The sequence below is a fragment of the Moschus berezovskii genome, chromosome 17 (genome assembly GCF_049115385.1).
Source record: "Moschus berezovskii isolate FMDL1 chromosome 17, NW_MosBer_1.0, whole genome shotgun sequence".
NCBI classification, from domain to species: domain Eukaryota; kingdom Metazoa; phylum Chordata; class Mammalia; order Artiodactyla; family Moschidae; genus Moschus; species Moschus berezovskii.
This window is the reverse complement of record NC_142476.1, coordinates 26,609,943-26,636,868: the sequence shown is the minus strand read 5'-3', so window position 1 is coordinate 26,636,868 and position 26,926 is coordinate 26,609,943. Positions and strand designations below refer to the sequence as shown.

The following is a 26,926-nucleotide window of genomic DNA, read 5'->3' as shown; positions in this document are numbered from 1 at the left end:
GACTTTAATAATCAGAAATTTCAACTGCACTTTTGGCAAAAGTTATTTTCTGTAATTCCCGTAATTCTCTCCTCCTATACACTTTTGCTTCTTAGCTAACACGTCAAGTAACAAATATTTATTAGTCTCCTACTTTGTGTAAATAATTGCATTGGATCAAAGACATGGAAAGCATGACTTGCCTTGAAAAATTAAAGTGGGCTAGGATATCAAGACAAAAATGCACAAAAGTTAGCAATATAAAACAGCAGCACAGGAGATGTCCCAAGACCATGTATGTAATTATGTCCTAAGAGGAGAGGTAAGTGCTGACTTCAGAAGAAAGGGGATTCCCAGAGGCCAGGTTACGCTAAGATGGAAAGGTAACTGTGGACTCATAGGAACATAGGTGATGAATAGGCCATGTGGACACTTGCTGATGAATTTAGAGCAGAAGATCTGTGTGGCCTGGAGCAAGGTTTCTTAGAGGTGATAAGGCTTGTTCTGGACCTTGAAGGATGGGTAGAATTTGAATAACAGGTGGAGATGAATAACAGAAAGGCTTTCTATCTAAGGTGAGACTATGAGCAGAGGCATTTCGGATTAGAATATGAAAATATGTTCAGGGGTTAGTAGCTAGAGACTAGACTGGCTAGAGCTATATGCCTGGAGGAAGCTGGATGAGATTGCAGATGTGGATGGAAAGCCTTGATTCCCATGAGGAGTTCAAACTTTCTTCTGGAGGACAGCTCCATTCCTTATTTATTGCCTGAGCACATATCCTCAGCTAAGCACTGTTGGAAGCTAGGGATACAATAGGAAGCAAGAAACATCATCTGTATCCCCCACGGAGTTTATGCTCTAGACTTATGGGACCAATAGACAGACAAGAATTAAGAATATTCTGCCCTTTATGACAGCTATGAAGGGGGCTGTCAGGTCTTTTGAGACCTTTGGGCAGTGACAGCTCATGCCAACCAGAGTTTAGCCAGGCACAGGTGAGGAGAGAGAACCTTCTAGGCAGAGGATAGCCAGCACAGAGATGGGGAGACAAGGTCAGCCTGCTGGCCACTGTTTTGAAGAGGGTTTACTGAGTTCCTACTCTGTATCCAGCCGGGCTTTCGATATAACCGGGGAGACAAATACAGAAGGTGGTTTCTGCCTCAAAGCACTTAGTGTCTATTTAGAGAGAGAGGCCTGAGAAATGCAGAAGAGTTGACTCTATGAGTAAGAGTTTAGGAAAGAGAACATTGATGGAAGGTGTGAAGTGGTGTGAAGCTTCTTCCTGGAAAAGTGAAGGCTGAAGCAGAAGCAGAGAGGCGGGCTTGTGAGCAGAGGTCTGAAGGAGAAGGGTGGTCTATGAGACCCACTGATGTGATGAAGAGCTTGTTACTTTGGAGCAGTCCGAGGAGGAAACAGTGAGTCAGTGCATCTGGGTCCTGAGGGACCCTGAGTTAGTCACCTAAACTCCTCAGTCTTCCGTCTTCTCATCTGCGAAGGTCAGAACCTTGACCTCAGTATCTAGCTTGAAAGTCCGGGTTTCTCAGGCTTCACCCCAGAGGCGTTAATGAGCCTTGGAGGGTTTGGGGCCAGGGGAACGACTCGATGGAATCAATGCGCTGAGAATCTTAATTTGTCTTTATCGTAGAAAACTAATTAATGGATAATTACTAACTTATGAGAAGTACAATTTTTTTTTACTAAAATTTTTAATCATGTTCTGATGTTTTTAAAACTGCCAATAGGACCATCCTAATGTCCACTGGACATGGCTTTTTAAATTTTTTCCTTTCTCAGACCAGCAAGTGAAGTGAAGTACAAATCGCTTAGTTGTGTCCGACTCTTTGTGACCCCGTGGACTATATAGTCCATGGGATTCTCTAGGCCAGAATACTGGTGTGGGTAGCCTTTCCCTTCTCCTGGGGATCTTCCCAACCCAGGGATCGAATCCAGATCTCCCACACTGCAGGCAGCTTCTTTACCAACTGAGCCACAGGGGAAGCCCTTGAGCAGCAAAGACACAAACAAAAACTACGACCTAAAGATGCTGATGAATAGTGAGAAGCTGAGTCCAGAACATGGTTTACAAATACAAATTTGAGTTTGAATCCTAAAAATTCTTTACAATTTTCAGGGAGATCTTGGAATGAGAAAATTGATGTCTTTTACACACTTCAGTATTTTTGCCTAGAGAATCCCGTGGACACAGGAGCCTGGCTGGCTATAGTCCGTAGGGTCGCAAGGAGTCGGACACCACTGAAGCGACTTAGCGTGCACACACATTTTTGTAGTACCATGCCTGGGGTGGTAATGGTAGTGATGTAATTTAGGTGATGTGGAGTGACATCTCCCCCAACACAGGGATATCAAGCAGCCTACCAGATATGCCCTTGTCATATCCAGGACCAAAACCCCCTCAGCCTGGTCCCCGCTAGAGATCCCAGCCTGACCATCCCTAGACATGACAGCTGAGTAAAGGCCTTGTTAGAATAGAGTGTGGTCAGGTTCTAAATGTAGTATTTCTGCCGTATCTCTCTCCAGTAGAAGAGTTTCTCATCAAGCCATGCATTTAGTTCTTTATTCAGATGAAGACTTGAAACCTTCATGTGCCATGCTGGAACTGAAGGTGGATCTCTGGAGAGCGTTAGTGCCCAGAGGTGCTGGCTGGGGCAACTGGACACTGAGCCTTCGTCTTCTGTGGACAGGCCCCAGTTTGGTGGGTCCTGTGTTGTCTGGTCCTACTGAGCTTGTAGCTCTGGTCTCTTTTTTAAGTTCATTTTTCTGGATAAGTGGGAAGGAACATCATGTTCACTAATTATGCTACTTCAAATGGGCTGATTTCAAATAATTTTTAGAGTAGATTACAAATTTTGGTAACATTTGCAAGGTCATCATAGCTCGTAACCTGTGACCCTAGATGTTCCTTTATTAAGGAACTTTTCAGTGACTGACGGTGAGCGTCAAGGCTAGGGAAGAGCTCCTTGTCTTCTCTTTATGTGTTTGTGGTCTCAAACCCCACTAAACATCACTGAAATGATGGTAGGTGCATGGAAAGACCCCCCCCTCCCCCCCCCCCCCGCCCAGTGCAGAGTCAGAAGCCAGAGAATAGCATCCACTGGTACATCAGGGAGCAGTGGCTATTTCTCCCATGACTTTGTCTTCCTGGGTCTCTTCTCTTAGCTTCTTACCTTTTAAGTAGATGATCACACAGAATGTATTTTTGACCAAGCTCTACACAATCGATGAAGTTCCCAAAGTCTTGTGCCTTTCTTGAGAGCAGCATGAGAACTGAAGTGTTTTTTCTTTGGTTTTTTAACTCAGTAGGTTAAAGGGGCATTGATTTGTGCTACCTGAAATGGTATTTATACTTTCAATTTGTTTGGCCCTCTGAGAACATCTTCCGTAAATAGTTCTTTGTCATAAAAAACTCAGCAGAGATTTAAATTACAGCAAAAGCAAAAACAAACCTTTGATTTTTCAGATGATTGAGTTTTAGAAGCGCTGCTCAACATCTTTGGATTCTAATTGACAGTCAGGAAATGCACATCAAGTTCTGGCTGACTTATCCATTTTGGAATCTCCGGTCCCTAGTGAAATGTTGAGAACTAAACAAGTTACCAAAAAAAAAAAAAAGATGTTGAAATAAGTAAGCAGCCCAATTTTTTGGGGCAGATTAGGGACAACTATGGGTGTTTGTGCTTAGTCACTGAGGCATGTCTGACTCTTTGCAATCCCATAGGCTATAGCCCACCAGGCCCCTCTGTCCTTGGGGATTCTCCAGACAAGAACACTGGAGTGGGTTGCCACGCTCTCCTCCCAACCCAGGAATTGAACTGGGGTCTCCTGCTTTGCAGAAGGAGTCTTTACCAGCTGAGCTACCAGGGAAGCCCAGGGACAACTGTACAAATGCCAAATGTTTCCAGAATTCCATTCTACTAGTATTACATATAACTCTCTGTCTTTTTAGGGATCAGATACTGAACATAATTTTAAGTGGTCTGTAATAGCTCAGATGAACACTTTTAACTGTAGCTATTGGCGATATATGCTAAAGAGGTCACTGTCCATGCAGGTGACCTAGGACCTGGGGTGGAGGAGAGCTCCCTCCCTTAACAGTTCCCCATGTCTCTTTGTGAAAAGAAGTTTCCAAGAGAATTCATCTGCTCAGCATCTATTGCAGACCTACTGTGTGCCTGACCTGTGCTGGAAGGAATATAGAGAGGAATAATTAGGACATGGTCATGACCTTGGAAGCCTGTCTGGTAAAGGAGAGAGGCACATAAACACGTAAGAGGGGAAGATGTGAGAGGCAGTCATCCAGCTGTGACCAAGCTTAGGGAAGCTCGCTGACCTTCAGCTTGTCTGCACACAGCGGCGTCTGGCCTCAGAGCCCTGGGATGTCCACACGGGGGCTGGCCTGCCCACCCCCAGCGCTGTAGAGACACGGGCACTGCTTGGGGCACTCCGTGCAGAAGCTGTAGTGAGGCCATGAGTCTCTTCTGCTGCAGAGCTGCTGTCTCTTGGTTTCCATCTGTATTCTGTCTGGCTGCTTTGGTTTTATTCCTTAGAAGAGCTGAGCTGCCACAGTTGACCTCTCTCATCTCTCTGTGTCTCTTCTTTCTGGTCTCTTTTGCTCCTGCCCCTTTCTTTGCAAAGTTCATCACCATCACAGTCATGATGATGGCGGTGAGAGGACAGTGACTGTCGTGTGTGGATTACTTACTGATTGCCAGATGCTGTGCTAATATCATCTCATCTGCTCCCTCAAAATTTGTGTGCTCTTATCCATCTCATAAATGAGATCTCAAGGCGTTCTGAAGTCAATAACTTGCCCAAAGCCACCCAACTCCTTTCCTTTACAAAATCACAAAATACTGGAGGTGATCTTTGCATCACTAGAATTTTTATTGTGTATGTGTAAGAGAGAAATTGAGCCCTTCACCAACAAAGAGTTTTTATCTATTTGCCTTCTCTAGGTTTTCAGGGCATTTCCAGAAATGGAGCTGTTCTGGATAGAACTTGAAGGTTCTAGCAGGCAGCCAAAGCTTTCTCTTCAGTTCAGTTCAGTTCAGTTTAGTCGCTCAGTCATGTCCGACTCTCTGCGACCCCATGAATCATAGCACGCCAGGCCTCCCTGTCCATCACCAACTCCCGGAGTACACTCAAACTCATGTCCACAGAGTCGGTGATGCCATCCAGCCATCTCATTCTCCGTCGTCCCCTTCTCCTCCCGCCCCCAACCTTTCCCAGCATCAGAGTCTTTTCCAGTGAGTCAACTCGTCGCATGAGGTGGCCAAAGTATTGCAGTTTCAGCTTTAGCATCAGTCCTTCCAATGAACATCCAGGATTGATCTCCTCTAGAATGGACTGGTTGGATCTCCTTGCAGTCCAAGGGACTCTCAAGAGTCTTCTCCAACACCACAGTTCAAAAGCATCAATTCTTCGGCGATCAGCTTTCTTCACAGTCCAACTCTCACATCCATACATGACCATGGGAAAAACCATTGCCTTGACTAGACGGACCTTGGTTGGCAAAGTAATGTCTCTGCTTTTTAATATACTATCAAGGTTGGTCATAACTTTCCTTCCAAGGAGCAAGCGTCTTTTAATTTCATGGCTGCAATCAGCGTCTGCAGTGATTTTGGAGCCCAAAAAAATAAAGTCTGACACTGTTTCCACGGTTTTTCCATCTATTTCCCATGAAGTGATGGGACCGGATGCCATGATGTTTGTTTTCTGAATGTTGAGCTTCAAGCCAACCTTTTCACTCTCCTCTTTCACTTTCATCAAGAGGCTTTTGAGTTCCTCTTCACTTTCTGCCATAAGGGTAGTGTCATCTGCATATCTGAGGTTATTGATATTTCTCCCAGCAATCTTGATTCCAGCTTGTGCTTCTTCCAGCCCAGCGTTCCTCATGATGTACTCTGCATATAAGTTAAATAAGCAAGGTGACAATATACAACCTTGACGTACACCTTTTCCTATTTGGAACCAGTCTGTTGTTCCATGTCCAGTTCTAACAGTTGCTTCCTGACCTGCATACAGGTTTCTCAAGAGGCAGGTCAGGTGGTCTGGGATTCCCATCTCTTTCAGAATGTTCCACAGTTTATTGTGATCGACACAGTCAAAGGCTTTGGCATAGTCAATGAAGCAGAAATAGATGTTTTTCTGGAACTCTCTTGCTTTCTCCATGGTCCAGCGGATGTTGGCAATTTGATCTCTGGTGCCCCTGCCTTTTCTAAAACCTGCTTGAACATCTGGGAGTTCACGGTTTACATACTGCTGAAGCCTGGCTTGGAGAATTTTGAGCATGACTTTACTAGCGTGTGAGATGAGTGCAATTGTGTGGTAGTTTGAGCATTCTTTGGCATTGCCTTTCTTTGGGATTGGAATGAAGACTGACCTCTTCCAGTCCTGTGGCCACTGCTGAGTTTTCCAAATCTGCTGGCATATTGAGTGCAGCACTTTCACAGCATCATCTTTCAAGACTTGAAATAGCTCAACTGGAATTCCATCACCTCCACTAGCTTTGTTCGTAGTGATGCTTTCTAAGGCCCACTTGACTTCACATTCCAAGATGTCTGGCTCTAGGTCAGTGATCACATTATCGTGACTATCTTGGTCGTGAAGATCTTTTTTGTACAGTTCTTCTGTGTATTCCTGCCACCTCTTCTTAATATCTTCTGCTTCTGTTAGGTCCATACCATTTCTGTCCTTTATCGAGCCCATCTTTGCATGAAATGTTCCCTTGGAATCTCTAATTTTCTTGAAGAGGTCTCTTGTTTTTCCTATTCTGTTGTTTTTCTCTATTTCTTTGCATTGATCACTGAGGAAGGCTTTCTTATCTCTCCTTGCTATTAGGGACACTCATTTCAGTGAATAGCTGTCTACCCAGCAGGAAAGTGATGGATTTACTCAATCACTAGATCATTGCTGGCTTCTCCTCAGACCTGGGATTGTGTGGCCTGAGGCAAAGCACAAGGAGAGAGATCTTAGGCCAGAGTTTGTAGTGGTCTCTGATGGATGGGTTCACTTATTGTGGCAGGGAGGGAAAAAAAGAGGAAAGAGGTTGTTGTGGAAGGAAAGAGGGATGTGCCTTTAGATTTTGAGAGAAATACTTTTTCCATTTCTAGCATTCAGATCTTATCAAAGTGTTACTACATTACTTTGCTGAAAGTTTTTATAGTTCTGAGGATATGAAACATACACATACTCAAATATTAGAACCAAAATCCACAAATGAAATAGCAGCTGGCTTTTTTATTTTTAAATGATTCTTACATTTTCTCCTAATGGTTCGTTTAGATAATTTATATCTTATGTGTTGGTTGGTCATATTTCTTTTTTATCTACCACAGTAATCTGTTTAAGGCTGAAGTTTAGAGATTAAATTGAATCAGAAATGTGGAACACACTAGCCTTGTATAAAAGTTGTCTTTGTAATTCAGTGCAGAATTACACTGCATGTCCTTTCCCAGTGTGTGCATCAAAGAACAGTGGCATTCAACTCTTGTCTTCAGCACCACAGAAAGTAAGACTCAGATTTCCAAGAAATGCTTCCCTGGTGGCTCAGCTGGTAAAGAATCTGCTTGCAATGTGGGAGACCCTGGTTCAATCCCTAGGTCGGGAAGATCCCCGGGAGAAGGGAACACCAGCCACTCCAGTATTCTTGCCTTGAGAATTCCATGGACAGAGGAGCCTAGCCGGCTGCAGTCCATGGGGTCGCAAAGAATAGGACGTGACTGAGCAACTATCACGCAATCCAGCTGCGGTTCCGTTGTAGCTTATGGTGTTAGGGGAGCAGCAGCTCACAACACGCGTTTCACTGTCCTCTTCGTCAGTAAATGAGGGTCTGTCACCCAGGGTCTGCTGAGGGTAGCACATAATGCTGGGTGTTTTTACATCTCTTGTTGCATTAAACAAAGCTGAGAACTTCCCTGGTGGTCCAGGAGACTCCGGGTTCAATCCCTAGTCTGGGAAGATCCCACATGCTGGAGTGCAGCTAAGCTTGAGAGAGCCACAACTACCAGGCCGATATGGCCTGGAGCCCATGCTCCCCAACAGGAGAAGCCTCCGCAGTGAGAAGCCTCCACAACTAGAGAGTAGCCCCTGCTGGCTGCCGCTGGAGAAAGCCCACACACAGTGACAAAGACGCAGCGCAGCCAAAACTAGGTAAATAGCTGAGACAAGCACTGACTTAATTAGCTTGAAATACGCTACGACTTCAAAGAACATCTCCCATCATTTCTTCCCCTGCAGTGTACATTAGTAGTTGGAATTTTATTTTACTTTATTATGTTTATGATCCATTAGCCCTGTCTGAACGCTAGCCCTTCAAAGGCAGGAATCATATCTGTTCTTCTACAATATGTCTCAACACACAGGTTACCCAGTTTGTCGTTCACTGGCCATTTGAGAAGAATCATGATTTTTTTGTGCTTAGATTAAAATCAGATTTGCCCTTTTAGTCCTTTATACTTAGAACTTACATGTTCTAGTCATTTTTTTTTTATCTTTATTCTTTTCTTTCCATCTGTTTTTCTCTCGTTTTCTCTAGGGCCACATATGGGATCCCTCTGGGCAAACTGACTGCACCCAAAGCTCCTGAAAAGCCATGAGGCTGATAAGTAATGGCAGGCACGTGGCAGAGCAGAGTGCACGCAACAGAAGATTACCTTGCATTTATAAGAGCCTTGCAAAGCATGTCATCATCTACCTAGGTTTCCAAAAAATCCGTAAAAGAGGGAGACAGCTGTTATTATTAGGATACTGACAAGGAAGTCACATAGATTTGTCCCAAGTGACATGATGAACCCGGTAACACAGCTGGCAAAACATGCCTGTCATGGGTGTCTTGGTATGGAAGGTTCCTCTTTACCAAGAGGAGCTGACACAGGTTGGCAACTGACACAGGTTGGCAACTTCCTGGAAATCCCTTTGATATTCCAAGTGTTGAAAGTGGGAAAGGGCTTCCCAGGTGGTGCAGTGGTAAAGAATCTGCCCGCCAGTGCAGGAGACTCAAGAGACGTGGGTACAATCCCTGGGTCAGGAAGATCCCTTGGAACAGAAAATGGCAACATGCTTTAGTATTATTACCTAGAAAATTCCATGAACAGAGGAGCCTGATGGGCTGCAATCCATGGGGTTGCAGAGGGTCAGACACAACTGAGCATTCATGAACAAAGAAGGGGGAAAAGGTAGAATTCAAAGTCCGGGAATATCTGCCGTTGGCCTTGATCACAGAGGAACAAATCCAGGAACAGTGTAATTCTGCATAGGTTCACCCTGGTGTGGATGCGGAGTCTTTATTGGGATCAGGTGTTTTCCTCTCTTGTCTTCCCAGAAATAGTGTCAGCCATGCATGAGTTTGTGTGAACACATATAGTCAATACAGGAATAGAGTTTTTAACTACAGGGTAAAGGCACCAAACTCTAAAATCCTTAGCTGAAGAACTGTTATACCACAAGCTTTTTCCATCCACCTCTCTGTAAGACACATTTTAAAAAATTATTTTTGTCTATGAAAGGCAGAATAGAAAAGAGAAAATAAGATGGCCAAGCCCTGTTCATTTTTTCACTGGATACGCAATTGAAATCAACACCCTTGGGCCAGAACATAATTGGCAATAATCTTTAGACTTCAAAGAGCTTCCTGAAATATTTGGGGGAAAAAATTGCAAGTATATCTTAACTGGGTAAGTGTTGAAACAAAGTTTGTAAATAAATTGAGTCTAGGTAAGAAATGGCCTTTTTATAAGTGCTAATTTCAGTCTTCAGCATCACTTGGATTTATGTTCAGGTAGATCATAGAATCAAAGGAAAAGGCTCAGAGAGGGGAAGCCCAGCCTTGGTACTGCGAGAGGTGTCTGATGCCTGAGACCAGAGCTCAGCATCCTCACTCGCCCTCTGATTCCCTTTCCACTTGTCACCTTGCCTCCGTGTCCCAATCCCCCACTGCACAAATCCATCAGAAATGTATAGGACTTACTGTCGTTATGTTTCTGAGAGACATCTCTGTACAATTATTATTTGAAAACGTGAGAGTTTTCCCATAGAGAAAGCAGAAGCAGATATTCCTATTTCTTTGGCATTAATGCTGCTGCTGCTGCTGAGTCACTTCAGTCGTGTCCGACTCTGTGTGACCCCATAGACGGAAGCCCACCAGGCTCCCCCGTCCCTGGGATTCTCCAGGCAAGAACACTGGAGTGGGTTGCCATTTCCAGCATGTTGTCAATTGCCATGTCACCAAATGAGTGCGAGGCGAGGAATGAGTATCTTTTGTGATGCCAGAAAATCCTGGGCAGTCGGGAGGTTTGACTTTTCCAGACTATCCACATGTCAAATGTGGCATCTCTTTGTGTATTGTCTTTAACATGCACAATGAAATGTGAAATGGTGTTAACAGTAGCCCAAGGATACCAGAGCTTCAAAATGAGAAATCCCTTTTAGCAGCCTTTCTTCTTCCCCCCAGTGGGCCGCCGTATTAACACTCATTACAGCGAAGCAGAACAGATGGGCACACAGACTGATTAGTTATTTATATATATATTTTTTCTTTGTGGAGCTTGGATGTTGGCTCTTTCTTCAATAAAAGAAAGGAGTTTTTAGATGTTGCCTTGTCTTGATTTCCCTTTTTAATCAAAGAAAGAAAGGGGGGACACTTTGCTCCTGATCTATTAATAATGTGCCTATTATCTTTTTCTTAACTGCTGACTTCATAGCTCTCTGTGTGCCCATTGCAAGCAGAATTCAATTTTTCTCCAGTCCTCCAAGCTCCACATGGTGCCTTTGCATTCTTTCTGGCCTAGGATTTCTTTATGGAGTTTTATCATTTTTAATTCATTTTTTAGAAGTATCTCTTTTAACAAGAGAACTGTCTACAATATTTTGACTTTTCCATCCAAAATGAAAAAAATCCATGATTAGTTGGTGAAAAGTGAAATTATCCATAATATTATGTAAACAGAAATATTTTGCATAACCTTTGTTTAAAAAAAGGTCAGATATTTCTCTGATTTTTCTTAAAACAGATCTTGCCTATTTTATTCCTTCCCAATTTTTCTCTGATAAAGTTATGCTTCCAGTTCATAAAGTTAAGGTAAAGAAAAAAGCCATCCACAGTCACAATTCTGAATATATATGTAATTATTATCTTAAAGGGATATCTGCACTTCCATTTATCGCAGCATTATTCACAATACTCAAGGTGTGGAAACAACCTAAAAGTGTCCTTCAGTGAATGAATCAAGAAAATGTCATACACACACACACACACACACACCCACACACGAATATGATTCAGCCCGATTATGAAGGAAATCCATCCATTTGCAACTATATGGATGAACCTGGAAGAAATTATGCTAAGTGAAGTAAGCCAGAGAGAGAAAGACAGATACTGCATGGTATTACTTTTGCGCAGGATCTTTTTTTTTTTTAATCTATTTATTTTGGCTATGCTGGATCTTCCTTACTGTGCAGGGTTTTCTCGAGTTGTGGTGAGCGGGGGCCGCTCTTTATTGCAGTGTGCAGGCTTCTCATTGTGGCGGCTTCTTTTGTTGCAGAGCACGAGCTCTGGGGAATGCGGGCTTCAGTACTTGAAGCACGTGGGTTCAGTAGTTGCAGCTCCCAAGCTCTAGAGCACAGTCTCAATAGTAGTGGTACACAGGCTTAGTTGCTCCATGGCACATGGGATCTTCCCAGACCGGGGATTGAACCTATTTCCTGCATTGGCAGGCAGATTCTTTACCACTGAGCCAGGGAACCCTGTGTAGAATCTTAAAATTTAAAAAGTCAAATTCATAAATGGAAGGTAAAATTGTGGTTGCCAGAGGCTGGGAGAAATAAGTTGAGACTGATGAAAGGGTACAAACTTTCAGTCATAAGATGAATAAGGTCTAGGGGATGCTGGGAAAGGTTGGGGGCGGGAGAAGGGGACGACCGAGAATGAGATGGCTGGATGGCATCACCGACTCTGTGGACATGAGTTTGAGTGAACTCCGGGAGTTGGTGATGGACAGGGAGGCCTGGCGTGCTGTGATTCATGGGGTCGCGGAGAGTCGGACACAACTGAGCGACTGAGCTGAGCTGAGCTGATAACATGGTGACTGTAGTTGATAACACCATATTGTATGATTGGAAGTTGCTGAGAGAGTAGAACTGTGTTCTCATTTTAAAAGAGTAAATATATGAAGTGATAATCGTGTTAATTGGTGGGAATCCCTTCACAATGTATATAGTATATTGAAGTATTCCCTTGAATGCTTTCAGTAAATTGTAGTTTTGTCAATTGTTCTGCCATAAAGCTGGAAAAAATTAAAAAAAATAGAGATACCATCTGCATTGAAAAAAAGAAAAAAGTCATCATAAATCCATAATCTTTTCTTATAAAAGGGCAAATGTATCACATAAAAAAGTAAGGACTTATGTACAGGAAAGAACTTCCTCATGTTACAATGTGAAGTGTCCTGGCACAATAATTCCCCTGTGGATATCTAAAATAGTACCCAAGGAGCCTTGAGGCGTAGTGTAAGGAGGGGAGGGGTAAACACACATGATTACAGATTTGTGAGTTCTTTTGAAAATTTTTGAATTGGATTTACAGATTTGCCAATGTACCTTATCAAAGCATGAAAAATATCCTGTAAGGATGGAGAGAGGGTTTCCATGGTGGCTCAGTGGTAAAGAATCCACCTGCCAAAGCAGGAGACACAGGTTCAATCCCTGGTCCGGGAAGATCCCACATGCCAAGGAGCAACTAAGCCCATGTACCACAACTATTGAACCTGTTCTCTGGAGCCTACAAAACGCAGTTACTGAGCCCAGGTGCCACAACTGCTGAAGCCCACAAGCTCTAGAGCCCATGCTCCGAAATAAGAAAAGCCACCACAATGAGAAGCCCTCACACCACATCTAAAGAGTAGCCCCCGCTCACTGCAACTAGAGAAAAGCCAGTGCAGCAAGAAGACCCAGCACAGCCAAAGATAAATGAAAATAAATAAAAAGATGGTGCGATATTAATTTAGTGCATAACATTGTGGCTAGGGATTTGTAGCTTCTAATTTCATGATATAGGATAACATAACCATTCAGCCACTTGGGGAGATTTTTACACAAAGTTTTTGCCTAAAGAATTCCATGGACAGAGGAACCTGGTGGGCTACAGTCCATGGGGTTGCGAAGAGTCAGTCACAACTGAGCAACTAACACACACTCAAGTGGGCTATTAATTGGACCCCATGTATTTGAGTTGCCTGATGTTCTTACATCTCCTAAAGGCAGGAGGAGAAGGGGACGACAGAGGACGAGATGGTTGGATGGCATCACCGACTCAATGGACATGAGCTTGACTAAGCTCTGGGAGTTGGTGATGGACAGGGAAGCCTGGCGTGCTGCAGTCCATGAGGTAGTAAAGAGTCAGACACGACTGAATGACTGAACTGAACTGATGATCTTACGTATAGATTACTTAGTTTTTAAAAAGTCATCTTCAGTGAGATTTGGTATTGGAAGATCCCATCAAAGAGATGCTTCAGTTTAATTCTCAGCCTGTGATCTGTGACTTCAGAAATAAATAACATGCTGTTAATGACAATATGTGCGAACGAGACTGTCTACTCGGTGCTCGGGTCTCTCCACGCTCATTTGCACTCTAAGCCTTCCCTAGGTGGGGTAGTTTCAGGGGCGTGAATGAATAGATGATGTGGGAGCTGGCAGAGAAAAGCTGAAGAAAACTCATGGAAAAGTGGAAACTAAAAAAATATACTTGGATTTATGTGAAAGGTAGTAAGTAGAAACTGAAGGGAAGCTTTCTTTTATTAAAAAAATTTTATTTAGTTAGTTAGTTTTGGTGGCACTGGGTCTTCAGGTTTTCTGTAGTTCAGGTGATTGGGGGCTACTCTAGTTTTACTCTCTAGTTGCGGTTAACAGGCTTCTTTTTGCAGTGGCTTCTCTTGTGACCAAGCACAGGCCGAGTAGTTGTGGCACGCAGACTTACCTGCTCCATGGCACATGGGATCTTCCCAGACCGGGGATGGAACCCACATCTCCTGCATTCACAGGTGGATTCTCGTCCCCTGGACCACAAGGGAAGCCCCAGGAAAACTTTGAACAGATGATGGTGGCAGTCGGTAGGGGTTCATTTCTGAAGGTCTCCTCAATTTGAGGTTGCAATTGGATCCACGTAAGTAAGAGAATTTTCAGTAGAAATGAAACCTTGACATTACATCAGACTATAAAAGAAATGTAGTTTGTAGGGGAGCGGGGTGGTTTAGTGATGTTTATTCAGCTGTGGTCAGATCTCAAATCCAACTTTTCTTGACATTCATGATTTCAAGGCTGCATCAGGTACCTGTGGGGTGAATTCCCCTGTCATCCTATATTTGACTGGCAGTTGCGGTACCACATTGTGAAACTGGTCTTTCTCATGATCTCCTTTGTCTGAGTGTTCATGTTCTTATAGGGACAGGGAGGAGACTGGTCCTGACTATGTTTCTATACACAGCGTCTTCCAAAAATGTGTCTGTCACTTAGTATTTTTCAGTAAATATCTATTGAAGGAATGAATGAGTGCACAATGGTTTATGTGCGGAATCCTGATGACATAGTAAAAAAACTTTCCCCAGTACCCCATGGTTCATTTTGAGAATTGTAGATCTTCTGCCTTTCAGATAATTTCATAATTATCTCCTTTGAAATGGACAAAATATTAAAGTATATTCCTGATGAAGCTGTAAAATTGGAAAACTTCACTCTTAAAATTAAATTACTGTAATAAAATACGTAGTGTGTGTGTTTCAAAAACAAAATCTGCACCTAACTGTGATTTGGAGAGAACTCATTTTGATTGATCGTGCTTTTTAAAAAATACAATTATATGAAGACTTCCCGAGTCATCACTTGAATTTTAAGTGACTAATTAGAATCATATCTAATCTGCTTGTTAACATGCCTCTCACTTCCATGCCTGAGTAACAGAGAAGTCCTTTGACAAGTTTTAAAATATGTTTTATTTTTGTTTGCCCTCTGCAATGTGAGTTTCATGTGACTTCAACTTTTCAAATTCAAGTAAGATTTGTTGCTACAAACAAACACAGCTATTAAAACAGAAGAAACAGCGCACAATGCTTTTGGGAGAAGCAAAGCGTAATTCACATCTTAGATTCTTACATTAATTTCTTGAGTAGCTTGTGAAGGTGTCCACACGAAATAGGAATGAGGAAAAGAAAAGCAAGAGGACTCCCAGAGAGGAGGATTGTAAACTGGCTCTGAATTCCTACTGTCCTTCAGGATTTCGCGAGGGTTTCCCACTCTCCTTCCTGTTTTCACTTTGTTTGTTATGAGGAGGTGGCAACAGACTGGAAGGGGAGGGGAGGTTTCCTCTCCACTTCAGGTTGCTCTCTTGTGTATGCGTGAGGTTGTTTTCCCACATTCCGTTTTGGAAAGTAAGGAATTCATTCTGGGAACCCACCCTGTCACCTTCCCTGATGATGCAGAATGAGGTGGAGGCGGTTCTGAGAGAGTGCTGCCCGGTAGGGCAAAGCCGCAGCCCTTGGCAGCTGTCTGCTTGGAGAGGAGTTTTCTCCCTTCTGCCTGTGGAACTGAGTCCTGTCTCCGCTTCTTCTTGTCTCGTATTTCAGCACTGTTTCTTTAAACTTTGCAGTGGGTTGACAGAATGGATTTGAATGCTACTAATTCAGTATCTCTCAAAGTGTTCTCAGATTTGGATCAAAAGGACTCCCTCTATCTTGCGACATCTTATAGTTTATCTTTATTCAATTGGGTAAAGTTAGCAAGGCTTCCTCCAAACCCTTCACAAGCCTCAGCAGTGCAATCCTCTTCCCTGCCCCACCCCTCTTGACCCCTCTGAACACACATGCTCTTCCACATTCCAGTGTCTTAGCTCAGGCAGTTCTTTACATTTGGATGATGCTACTATCCTTTCACGGAGAAGGCAATGGCAACCCACTCCAGTACTCTTGCCTGGAAAATCCCATGGATGGAGGAGCCTGATAGGCTGTAGTCCAGGGGGTCGCTAAGAGTTGGGCATGACTGAGCAACTTCACTTTCACTCATTGGAGAAGGAAATGGCAACCCACTCCAGTGTTCTTGCCTGGAGAGTCCCAGGGACAGAGGAGCCTGGTGGGCTGCCATCTATGAGGTCGCACAGAGTTGGACACAACTGAAGCGACTTAGCAGCAGCAGCAGCAGCACTATCCTTTCAAGCCTGGCAAGTTTCTACCAAACTTTAAGACCCTACAAAATATCACTTCCTCTTTTAATTTCTGCCTTTGCCCGATCACAGTTTAATCTATTTTTTTTGAATTCTGCATTGCCATAGATTCCTGTGATATGTTTATCATGGTACTTAATACACTGTATTGTATCAGTTCAGTTCAGTCGCTCAGTCATGTCCAACTCTTTGTGACCCTGTGAATCGCAGCACACCAGGCCTCCCTGTTCATCATCAACTCCCGGAGTTCACTCAAACTCATGTGCATCGAGTCTGTGATGCCATCCAACCATCTCATTCTCTGTCGTCCCCTTCTCCTCCTGCCCCCAATCCCTCCCAGCATCAGAGTCTTTTCCAGTGAGTCAACTCTTTGCATGAGGTGGCCAAAGTATTGGAGCTTCAGCTTTAGCATCAGTCCTTCCAATGAACACCCAGGACTGATCTCCTTTAGGATGGACTGGTTGGATCTCCTTGCAGTCCAAGGGACTCTCAAGAGTCTTCTCCAACACCACAGTTCAAAAGTATCAATTCTTTGGCGCTCAGCTTTCTTCACAGTCCAACTCACATCCGTACATGACCACTGGAAAAATCATAGCCTTGACTAGACAGACCTTTGTTGGCAAAGTAATGCCTCTGCTTTTTAATATGCTATCTAGGTTGGTCATAACATTCCTTCCAAGGAGTAAGCGTCTTTTAATTTCCTGGTTGCAATCAAGTGTTTTTAAAAATGTCAATACCTCTCTCCCATCTGACCTGGAAGCTCTATAGACAAATATGAGTAGACCATCAATGAAAATATTGTAGCTTCAATGACAGTACTGCTGACTACCATCAAAATAGTTGTGTGTGTATGTATCCCATATAGTTTAAAAAAGGGGAAGGGACGTATTAACATGAGGTTACCTGATAGTGTTAAGAAACTGATGAGGATTAATTAGGGGAAAAAAATCTTCCTTGTTTATAAAACTTTACCAACTATCTTTATATGTAACCCAACTATACTTTCTGTTAATGACATTAACTCAGAAGCAGTGATAGAAAATAATCTGAAGGACTGTACAAAGACATGGCTAATGTTAACAGCCATGGAGTCGATGTTGCAATTCATGTTTGCTTGGCATAATTTAAGATCATTACCTGTATTATCTAAGTTCTTTATTAGATTGATTTAGAATTATCTTTTAGTGTTGGGCTAGTTTGAAAAACTTCCTTTTCTGAAATTAGACGGTTTAAATGATAGAATTTCTACATCCTTAGATGTTGTAAGTTCTCTAGGAAGAAGGGCTTAGGTCCAGTGGGAGGGATAGAGATGAAGGCATGTAAGTTGTTTCGAAGTAAACATGCATAGGACTGAAATGGCTTGATAAGGATGATGAAAAAATAAAATAAGTAAAAATGAGCAAGTTGAGCGTGACAAACCTTGAGAATTTGGGTGGCGACCTTGAATGGGGCAGGGGAAGGTGAATTCTCTCCAGTTAACCAGTGGATTATCTCCTTGTGGTTTATCCCATACTCCTTCACCCTTTAGTGGCAATCAGAAGAGATACAGAGGCTCTGAAAGAGGGGGATGACCACCTCTTTTTCTTCTCTTCATATTCCTACATCTGCTCAGTCCTTAAAGCATTCAGCTAACTAAGCAGAAAATTGACAAAAGTATGTTTAAGTCTTTGCCCCCATCTCCTTCCTTCCCAGTGTCCCCTCGCTGATAAAATATTAAATCATTTATAGAACCTACCAGAAATGCATAAACTAGCCCATGTACCAGCTTACTCCCTCCTGGTGAAATTGGAGTTGCTGGAAAGAGCTGGCTACAGGGCCAGATGAGAAAGATGGAGGACTTTCCCCAGCCTTCCAAACTCAGTAGATCTCATCCATGTGCTTCCCTTCCTCTGAAGGTTTCTGAGATTCCAGAACATTAACAAACCAGATGGCCCTTCACATTTGTATGTGGCAAGTAGGAGCGCTCAAATATTTATTAGGATAAATAAAGAGAAATGTTTTATCTCCTCAAAATGTCCAGCCACGTGTTGTGCAGGGCGCAGGCCTTCCAACCCTGCTTTCCGAGCAAAAGGTGAGATGAGAATGACCCATGCTATTTCCTCTGCAGTGCCTGGTCGCGCCCCCATCCAGCGGACTCAGGCGAGAAACACTGGGGACACGGAGACACGGGCTTCATGTTATACATTCTGATCTAGCACTATCTTCTTACAGGTGCACCCATCTTGACCGACTCAGCAAGAAGGTGGATTTTCCCTGCGTCTAAAGGAAAAAAAAATGTCCCCGTGTCTGTAGAGATGATTTGCAGTGCAGCCCGGCTGAAGCTGACCGAATGAGACTATGGGCTGTGCCTCCGCCAAGCATGTTGCCACTGTTCAAAATGAAGAGGAAGCCCAGAAAGGGAAGAACTATCAGAATGGAGATGTGTTTGGCGGTAAGTGCCACTGAACTTCATTCTTGGCCCCCTTGATCTAGGCCTTCTGTGCTCGCAGGAGTGAGTAACTGCAGTGTCATGGTGCTGTTCCATTTGACAGGGGGAGCGGGTAAAGGGCCGATGAGATATGATAAAAATTGATGCAGATCTTTGCCACTGGACAGTTTCATCACAATTTATACCTGGAAGACTTTGAGGAGGACCATGGAGGTTTTATAGAGAGCTCACAATTAAATCAAGCTTTGCAGAACTCATAGGACTTAGGTGCCTCGGACAGTGGCCACAGGTGTTCTGGTCCAGAATTGTGGGACTGAAACGTGAAGGTCCAAAAATGGGTGAAGATTTTTAACTGAGGGAACATGGTGTTTCTTGGAGTTTATTGTAAGTTTATGTGAATTATAAATCCTCGGATCCAAAAATACAATTGCAGTGAATTTAGAAATCATCTTTTAACCATCTCTGATGATTCATAGTGAGTTGAGACTGTGCAGTGCAAAGGTCACAAAGTGCCAAGCCATGGCCACATCTGGATTTTCTTTGGCCTCCAGAGAATTTTTAAAATAAAAAGAAAGACAGCCTTTAAAACTCAGGATGTTCCACACAAAACCCCAGATTTCTTGAGAAGATCTGGCAACAAAGATTTTCCATTTCCTGAGGCAGCAGTTGGTGGGGTGGAGTAGAAGTTGCCCACTCAGTCAGGCAATGTCTCTAGTAAACCGCTAAGCTTTCCCTGTGAATGCACAGCAACCCCAGTTCACTCGCTGATGTTCCATGCCTGGCCATTCCTAGGTTTTGAGTTTGCCTAATCTTGAGTTTGTCAAGATCAGTGATTACCCTGATGAAGAGTAGTTATGTGTTTGTACCAGATTCTAGTTAGTCAAAGAAGATGAAACTGTTTTTGCTGAATTACTATAACAATAATACCCATTGACATTTGCATGGCACTTTTATTCATAAGAGCATTTCTTCATCTCTTATTCGTTAAAGAATCTTATTGAAATAATGTTTACATGTAAACAACTCAAGTTGCACTATTCAGTCTCTGGCAAGAGCTTCTGTGGCATTTTAGTCTCTAGCTTTTGATCCATTGCAACGATTGCTTCAGTTCCCTGGGGAAGAATTGGGAACACTGTGGAAGTGTTCTACTACAAGTAGAACTTGTACACTGTGCTCTACTACAAGTAGACTTGTGTATATGGAGGAGGAAGGCCTCCCCTTAGTTTGTTTTAAGGAGATGTATTTGTTGCCTGGAACAAACTTGCTTCTAGTGTTCCCTACCTGTAGAACCGAGAACTGTGGAGTGATATATGAGCATCTTAACTCATTATTGACTGGAGACATTACTGCATTTTTAGATGGTGATACAATAAACATCACTGTGCAAAACTGTCAGACCTTAAAATTGATCAAGGGCTCTTTATACAACTTGACTGTCTTTATCTTCCATGTATTGCTCCATTAGGTTTTTGTTCCAACCTTGTGTATATCATAAACATAGAATTTTCAAAAATTACACATTGAAAAATTTTGAGTGAAGAGGATTTTTTCGGTGAATTTTATGCAGATACTTTCTCTGATTATCTGAGCGACATATATGCTAAGTGTCTCGGAAGATCATAGTTCTTCAGAATAGGGTTCTGATTCAAATGATGTAAATATTAGACCAAAAAAACGACAAAAAATACTTAGTGATTCATTCTGATACAGAAAATGAAAAATGAAACCCATGGTGCTGGAGAACGTTCCTTTGCTTCTACAGAAGAGTGGATTGAGGACAACATTTCACAAAAATTAGAAGGCTCTACAGGTGTGTCAGTTCTAACTATTGAATGAAATAACCTGTAAAGTGTTAGTGAGAAAAAATTTCGACCAGCCCCTCACCCCCAAAAAGAATGCCAGCCGCAGTGTTAGTTTCTGCAAAAATCTCTTAGTCAATAATGAGTTAATAAAATTAGAATCTAGATCTTTGAAACTACACCGTCTGGGAAAATGGCTAATAGGAACTAGACTTATTACTGTCACTCTCAAAATTGAACGTTAAAGAGGAAATAATTGAATATCAGGGATTTGTTTAAACCAACTTCTATGTGAGATTCTGTGTCATTGTCATTTTTGCAATTAGAGCTACCACTTATGGAGCCTCCACCATATGTCAGACAGTGAGACACATTTGCTTTCAGTTTCATGTTGAATTTTCACAACAGTCCTGTGAAATCTGTGCCATCCCAATTTTACAGATTTGGGAGCTGGAGCACAGTGAGACTGACTGGTCCAAAGCTGCTCAGCTACTAAGTGATACAATCAGATGTCTCTGACGGCAAAGTCCACGAACCCTTCTCAGTGTCGTGGCTACTTCCTATCCGTCTTCCATTCTTTAGTGTGAAAAATTATTGACTAGCTGGTACATGATGTGTCAGACCCTTTGCTAAATGCCATGGAGGATACAGAGATAAACCTTGCTTTCTAGGACTTTATAAGAGGATGAGGAAGTGTTATGAGGCAGAATAAGCCAAATACCAGAAGGGGAAAAGACATACATATCGTGATAAGAGTCAGAAGGAGGAGAGACTGCCTTAAAAGATGGAATCAGAACAGATTTCTTACAGAGGTGACAGCTGAATTGCCTTAAAGGATGGAGAATCTAAATCTGTTGGATAAAGGGTGTAGGAAGGAACTGGATGAGGAAAGGCTGAAGGTGGTGTGACATATTCAAAAATTACAAGTAATCCAAAAAAAATTACAAAATCAAGTAATCTGGTTTTTTTTTAATTGAAGTATAATTGCTTTACAAGGTCGTGTCTGTTTCTGCTGTACAACAAAGTGAATCAGCCATATGTATGTATATATTTTATATATATATTCCCTCCCTCTTGAGCTTCCCCCCATTCTCTCAGGTAATACAGTTTGAATTAAATATGAAATATAAGTGAGAGGAAATTGGTTAGAAAACTAAGTTAGGATTATATTATGGAGAACTTTGAATATCAAATCATATATTATGGAGAACTTTGAATATCAAATCATCAAACCTATAGAAAGAGAATCTTAGACTTATAAGAGAAAAAATTTAATGATAGTCTATATATATATAACCTTTATATATATAACCTTTTTATTTTGTATTGGGGTGTAACCGATTAACAAACAAGGTTGTGTAGCTTCAGGTGATCAGCACAGGGACTCAGCTATACATATATATGTATCCATTCTCCCCCAAATTCCCCTCCCATCCAGGCTGCCACATGACATTGAGCAGAGTTCTGTGTGCTATACGGTCATTGTTGGTTATTCATTTTATTTTATTTATTTTTTTTTATAAGTAATTTATTTTTTATTGGAGGCAAATTATTTTACAATATTATATTGGTTGGTTTTGCCATACATTGACATGAATTCGCCCCGGGTTTACATATGTTCCCCCTTCTGAACCCCCCTCCCACCTCCCTCCTCCCTTTATCCTCCCTCTGGGTCATCCCCGCATGCCAGCCCCGAGTATCCTATAACATGCACCGACCCTGAACTAGTGATTCGTTTCACATATGACAACATACGTGTTTCAATGCCATTCTCCCAAATCATCCCACCCTCACCCTCTCCCACAGAGTCCCAAAGACTGTTCTATACATCTGTGTCTCTTTTGCTATCAGGGTTATCATTTGCATCTTTCTAAATTCCATATATATATGCGTTAGTATACTGTATTGGTGTTTTTCTTTCTGGCTTACTTCACTCTGTATAATAGGCTCCAGTTTCATCCACCTCATTAGAACTGATTCAAATATATTCTTTTTAATAGCTGAATAATACTCCATCGTGTATATGTACCAAAGCTTTCTTATCCATTCGTCTGCAGATGGACATCTAGGTTGCTTCCATGTCCTGGCTATTATAAACAGTGCTGCAGTGAACATTGGAGTACATGTGTCTCTTTCAATTCCGGTTTCCTCAGTGTGTATGCCCAGGAGTGTGATTGCTGGATCATATGGCAGGTTATTCATTTTAAATATAGCATTGTGTACATGTCAGTCCCAAACTCCCTAACTATCCCTTATCCCTCTCTTTCCTCCCAGCAGCCATAAGTTTGTTCTCTAAGCCTGTGAGTCTCTTTCTGTTTTGTAAGTTCATCTGGTGATACTCAATATATTGTATTTTATTTTGCTTGGCAGTGAAAACATCTAACCATTCATTTGCTAATATGGTTACAATTTTTATAACCAAGAAGACTTTCTGTTGTTCTAAAGTATCGTGTGTAGTTTGCAAATGTTGGCATCTAATAAAGAAGCCTTGTATTAGTCAACTATTGCTGGGTAATAGACAGCCTCAGGATCTCAGTGGCATTCAACAATAAGCGTATCTTTCTTGATCACAAGGCAGTTGGTCAGCTGGAGTGGCTCTTCCTCATGTCTCAACTTCCTCCTGGGATCCAGGAGTCAAGGGGAACATGCTCTTTTTTTTCAGAAGGGTAAAAGTGAAGGCAGTACACATGATGCCTCTAAAGCTTGAACTTGGACTTGGCACACTGTTGTTTGCACCCACATTTTATTAGCCAAATTGAATCACAAAGAGGGTTCAAAGACAGGGCAAAGAAGTTCATCTGACCATAGCACATTGATAGCAAGGGTGTGCTTGTAGAAAAGGGTCAAGAATTGGGGCTAATAACCCAGGCTACCCCATGCCTGCCGAGTCACTGCTGTCTGTGTGACTGCACACAGGCCATGCCACCAAGTGCGTTTAAGGTCTGTGCCAGCTTCTCTTCACCCCCCCAGTACTCACAGTGAAGTTTTATTCACTCCAGCATTCATCTTCTTATTACTGTTTCTGATGTCAACGTTTGTAGGTTTGTGGCATGGTGTTACATAAAGAATACAGGGAGAGAGAGAGCTCTGTGTACCAGTCAAGGAAGATAGTTTTCCTACTCCTTTCGGGTGCTGGGAGTATAATTGTCAGAATCCAGGGTGAACATCAGTACCAGTAACCTAGATGTTACTGAATGCTAGAGTCTGAATATGACAAGAGGAGGTCCTATCTGTTTCTCCACTTGAGTTAGCTTGTAAGCAGAAGTCTACAGAATCCCAGTAGAATCACAGATGGTCACAGGTGAATGGTAGATCAGACTCACTTTCAGCCACTTGATATCTTTTGTCACCCATTGTTTCACTAATCTGTTATCACCTACAAAGGACCCCAAACTTAGCAGCGCTGATTTATTATTTCTCCTGATTCTGTGGGGTTGCCGGGGTTCATCTGCTGTTTTTCTGCCAGGGCTCCAGTCATGCTTCCCTTGTGGCCCAGATGGTAAAGAATCTGCCTCCAATGCAGGAGACCCAGGTTCAATCCCTAGGTTGGGAAGATCCCCTGGAGAATGGAGTGGCTGCCCACTCCAGTATTCTTGCCTGGGAAATCACATGGACAGAGGAGCCTGGTGGTCTACAGTCCACGGGGTCACAAAGAGTCAGACACGACTGAGCAACTAACACTTTCTTTCAGTCATGCAGTTGCATTCAGCTGGGAGCTCAGCTGGGCTTAGCTGACCATGCTGGCTTCAGATCTCTCTTTCCATCAGGTAGTCACATTTTCATGAGGCGGCTAGCTGCCCGGAGAAGAAGTAGAAGCTGCTAGCCCTCTTAAGGCCTGGGCTCGAAAGTCCAAGAATGTTAAATGTGCTGCATTCTGTTGAGCAGAAGCAAGTCACAAGACCAACCCAGACTCAATCAAGGGAGCACAAAGGCTCTCCATCTCTTTATAGGCAGGGGGAGAATTGTTGGGAGCCATCTTTGGAGACCCGTTATGACACCCATTACCAGAGGCCATGAGAACTCATGACTGGACTGTATTCCATTCTGGATAGTTACATTCTGCATTCTAAATCATGCCTCTATTTGCCACTGAATAAAGAGACCTCATCCACTTTTTAAAAGCTTAATGTTTTAAAATGTTTGAAAATATTACTACCACATGTTGTGGGAGATTTGACAAAGTCTGTGAAAGGTGGCATATTTGGGGATGGCTCTGAAGTATGTGTACACACACATATTCGATCATTTTCCTAAAAGTGCTAATTGAATTTTACAGCCTCTAAGGACATACTGGGGAGCATGATAAGCTGTGTGTTTTTACAAATGATTCAGTTCAGTCGCTCAGTTGTGTCTGACTCTTTGCGACCCCACGGACTGCAGCACGCCAGGCCTCCCTGTCCACCACCAACTCCCGGAGTTTACTCAAACTCATGTCCACTGAGTCAGCCATCAAACCATCTCATCCTCTGTTGCCCCCTTCTCCTCCTGCCTTCAATCTTTCCCAGCATCACAGTCTTTTCAAATGAGCCAATTCTTTGCATCAGGTGGCCAAAATATTGGAGCTTCAGCATCAGTCCTTCCAATGAATATTCCGGACTGATCTCCTTTAGGATGGACTGGTTGGACTTCCTTGCTATCCAAGGGACTCTCAAGAGTCTTCTCCAACACCACAGTTCAAAAGCATCCATTCTTTGGCGCTCAGCTTTCTTTATAGTCCAGCTCTCACATCCGTACATGACTACTGGAAAAACCATAGTTTTGACTAGATGGACCTTTGTTGGCAAAGTAATGTCTCTGCTTTTTAATATGCTGTCTAGGGTGGTCATAACTTTTCTTCCAAGGAGTAAGCGTCTTTTAATTTCATGGCTGCAGTCACCATCTGCAGTAATTTTGAGCCCCCCAAAATAAAGTCTGTCACTGTTTCCACTGTTTCCCCATCTATTTGCCATGAAGTGATGTGATCAGATGCCATGATCTTAGTTTTCTGAATGTTGAGTTTTAAGCCAACTTTGTAACTTTCATTTATGTGAAGCTGTTTGTTGTCTGTGATATTTTGGTTATTAAGAGACCGACCAGTCCAAATGTATGGGACAGAATCTCTATAGAATATTCCACCATCGAGGATCAAGTGATGGATGGGCATCTTGCCTTGTAGATTTCATAGGAGTTTGTTGACAAAAAACTTTATTACTGACTTATACCTATAGACTTTCCTTCACTTTAAATATAGAGCTATGTGCATGCATCCGTGCTAAGTAGTGTCCAACTTTTTGTGACTCCATGGACTGCAGCCTGTCAGGCTCCTCTGTCCATGGAATTTTCAGGCAAGAATACTAGAGAATGGGTTGCCATTTCCTGCTCCAGGGAATCTTCCCAACCCAGGGATCAAACCCATGTCTTACATCTTCTGCTTTGGCAGGCAGTTCTTAACCACTGTTAACCATGTTTTAAATCTGAAGTTGTGTCTCAATACCGTGGCTTTTTCAGAAGTAACATCCAGACCAGGAAGTTCCATGTCCAGATTGGAAATTTCCTTCCTTCAGTGGTGGGATCAGACATGAAGAATGGTCAGCAGATCTTCTGAGGTCATTCAGCGGACAGCTGAGCAGATTGCCAAGACCAGCTTGCAGAAAGCAAGTGACCAGCAGGCTCAAGTTATCAGAAACTAGTTAAGCAAATTCTGAGGAAAGCCAAGTGCTTATTGGATTTCTTTCAACTGTCATTCACTTAAACTATTAAAGTAGATGCACAGAACAGATTCAGACCTTATTAGGGAAATTTACATGTTAAACTTGTTAATCATTACATGTTAATCATTATCTCTTCCAAAGCCCACCTTCCATGGGGAAAGCTGTTTAGTTATATTGACTTTCCCTATTTGCATGAAGGTCACCACCATTCTTCCAGTAATGTAGGCTTTAATCTTTAAAAGGCTTTAAACTTGAGGCCCTTGTCTCTCCCAGTTCCAGATCTGTAAATCTCATTCTCCTAACCTCACTTTTCCTACCACTAGCATCATTTAGGTTGTTGTAATCCATAACCCAAAATAGTGCAAGGTCCTCTGAACTCATGCTCCATTAGCCCTCTTTGTTTGCCTGCTTCTTTGCCTTGTTTTTAACTCCATTTTTTTTTTGCACTTGTAAGTTGTCAAACTGTACCAGGTTTTCTAAAGTAGTCCTTTGTCCTTGTTAATTTTCCCACTCTAGAACTTTCTGTTCCACTCAGTTATTAGACTGTAACATCCTAAAACCTTAGTGAACATTCAAGACCTCTGAAGATGGCTTTTACCCTCTTACTCACTTTGGCAAACTTGTTCCATGCTCTGTCCCTCATGTTATGTAGCCGGAGGGGACAACTTACCGTGTAACCACTTTGCACACCTCTGTGCCCCAGGTCAAGTACACTGTGATCTCTGCTTGGCATGGGCCCTTTCCGCACTTTCATCTGTTTAAATCCTGCTCTTTTTCCAAACTTGTGTGAAGCTTGTCT

At 42.6% G+C, this 26,926-nt stretch overlaps 1 protein-coding gene across 1 annotated transcript in view; it reads left to right on the top strand.

Annotated features, from left to right (window-relative positions):
* C17H1orf21 (chromosome 17 C1orf21 homolog) overlaps positions 1-26,926 on the top strand; it is a 251,136-nt gene that overhangs the window by 75,428 nt on the left and 148,782 nt on the right. Inside the window, exon 2 of the mRNA XM_055419112.2 lies at positions 18,422-18,641. Coding sequence (XP_055275087.1) covers positions 18,548-18,641 — 94 coding nt within the window. The 5' untranslated portion in view covers positions 18,422-18,547. The remainder of the gene's footprint in view (positions 1-18,421; positions 18,642-26,926) is intronic.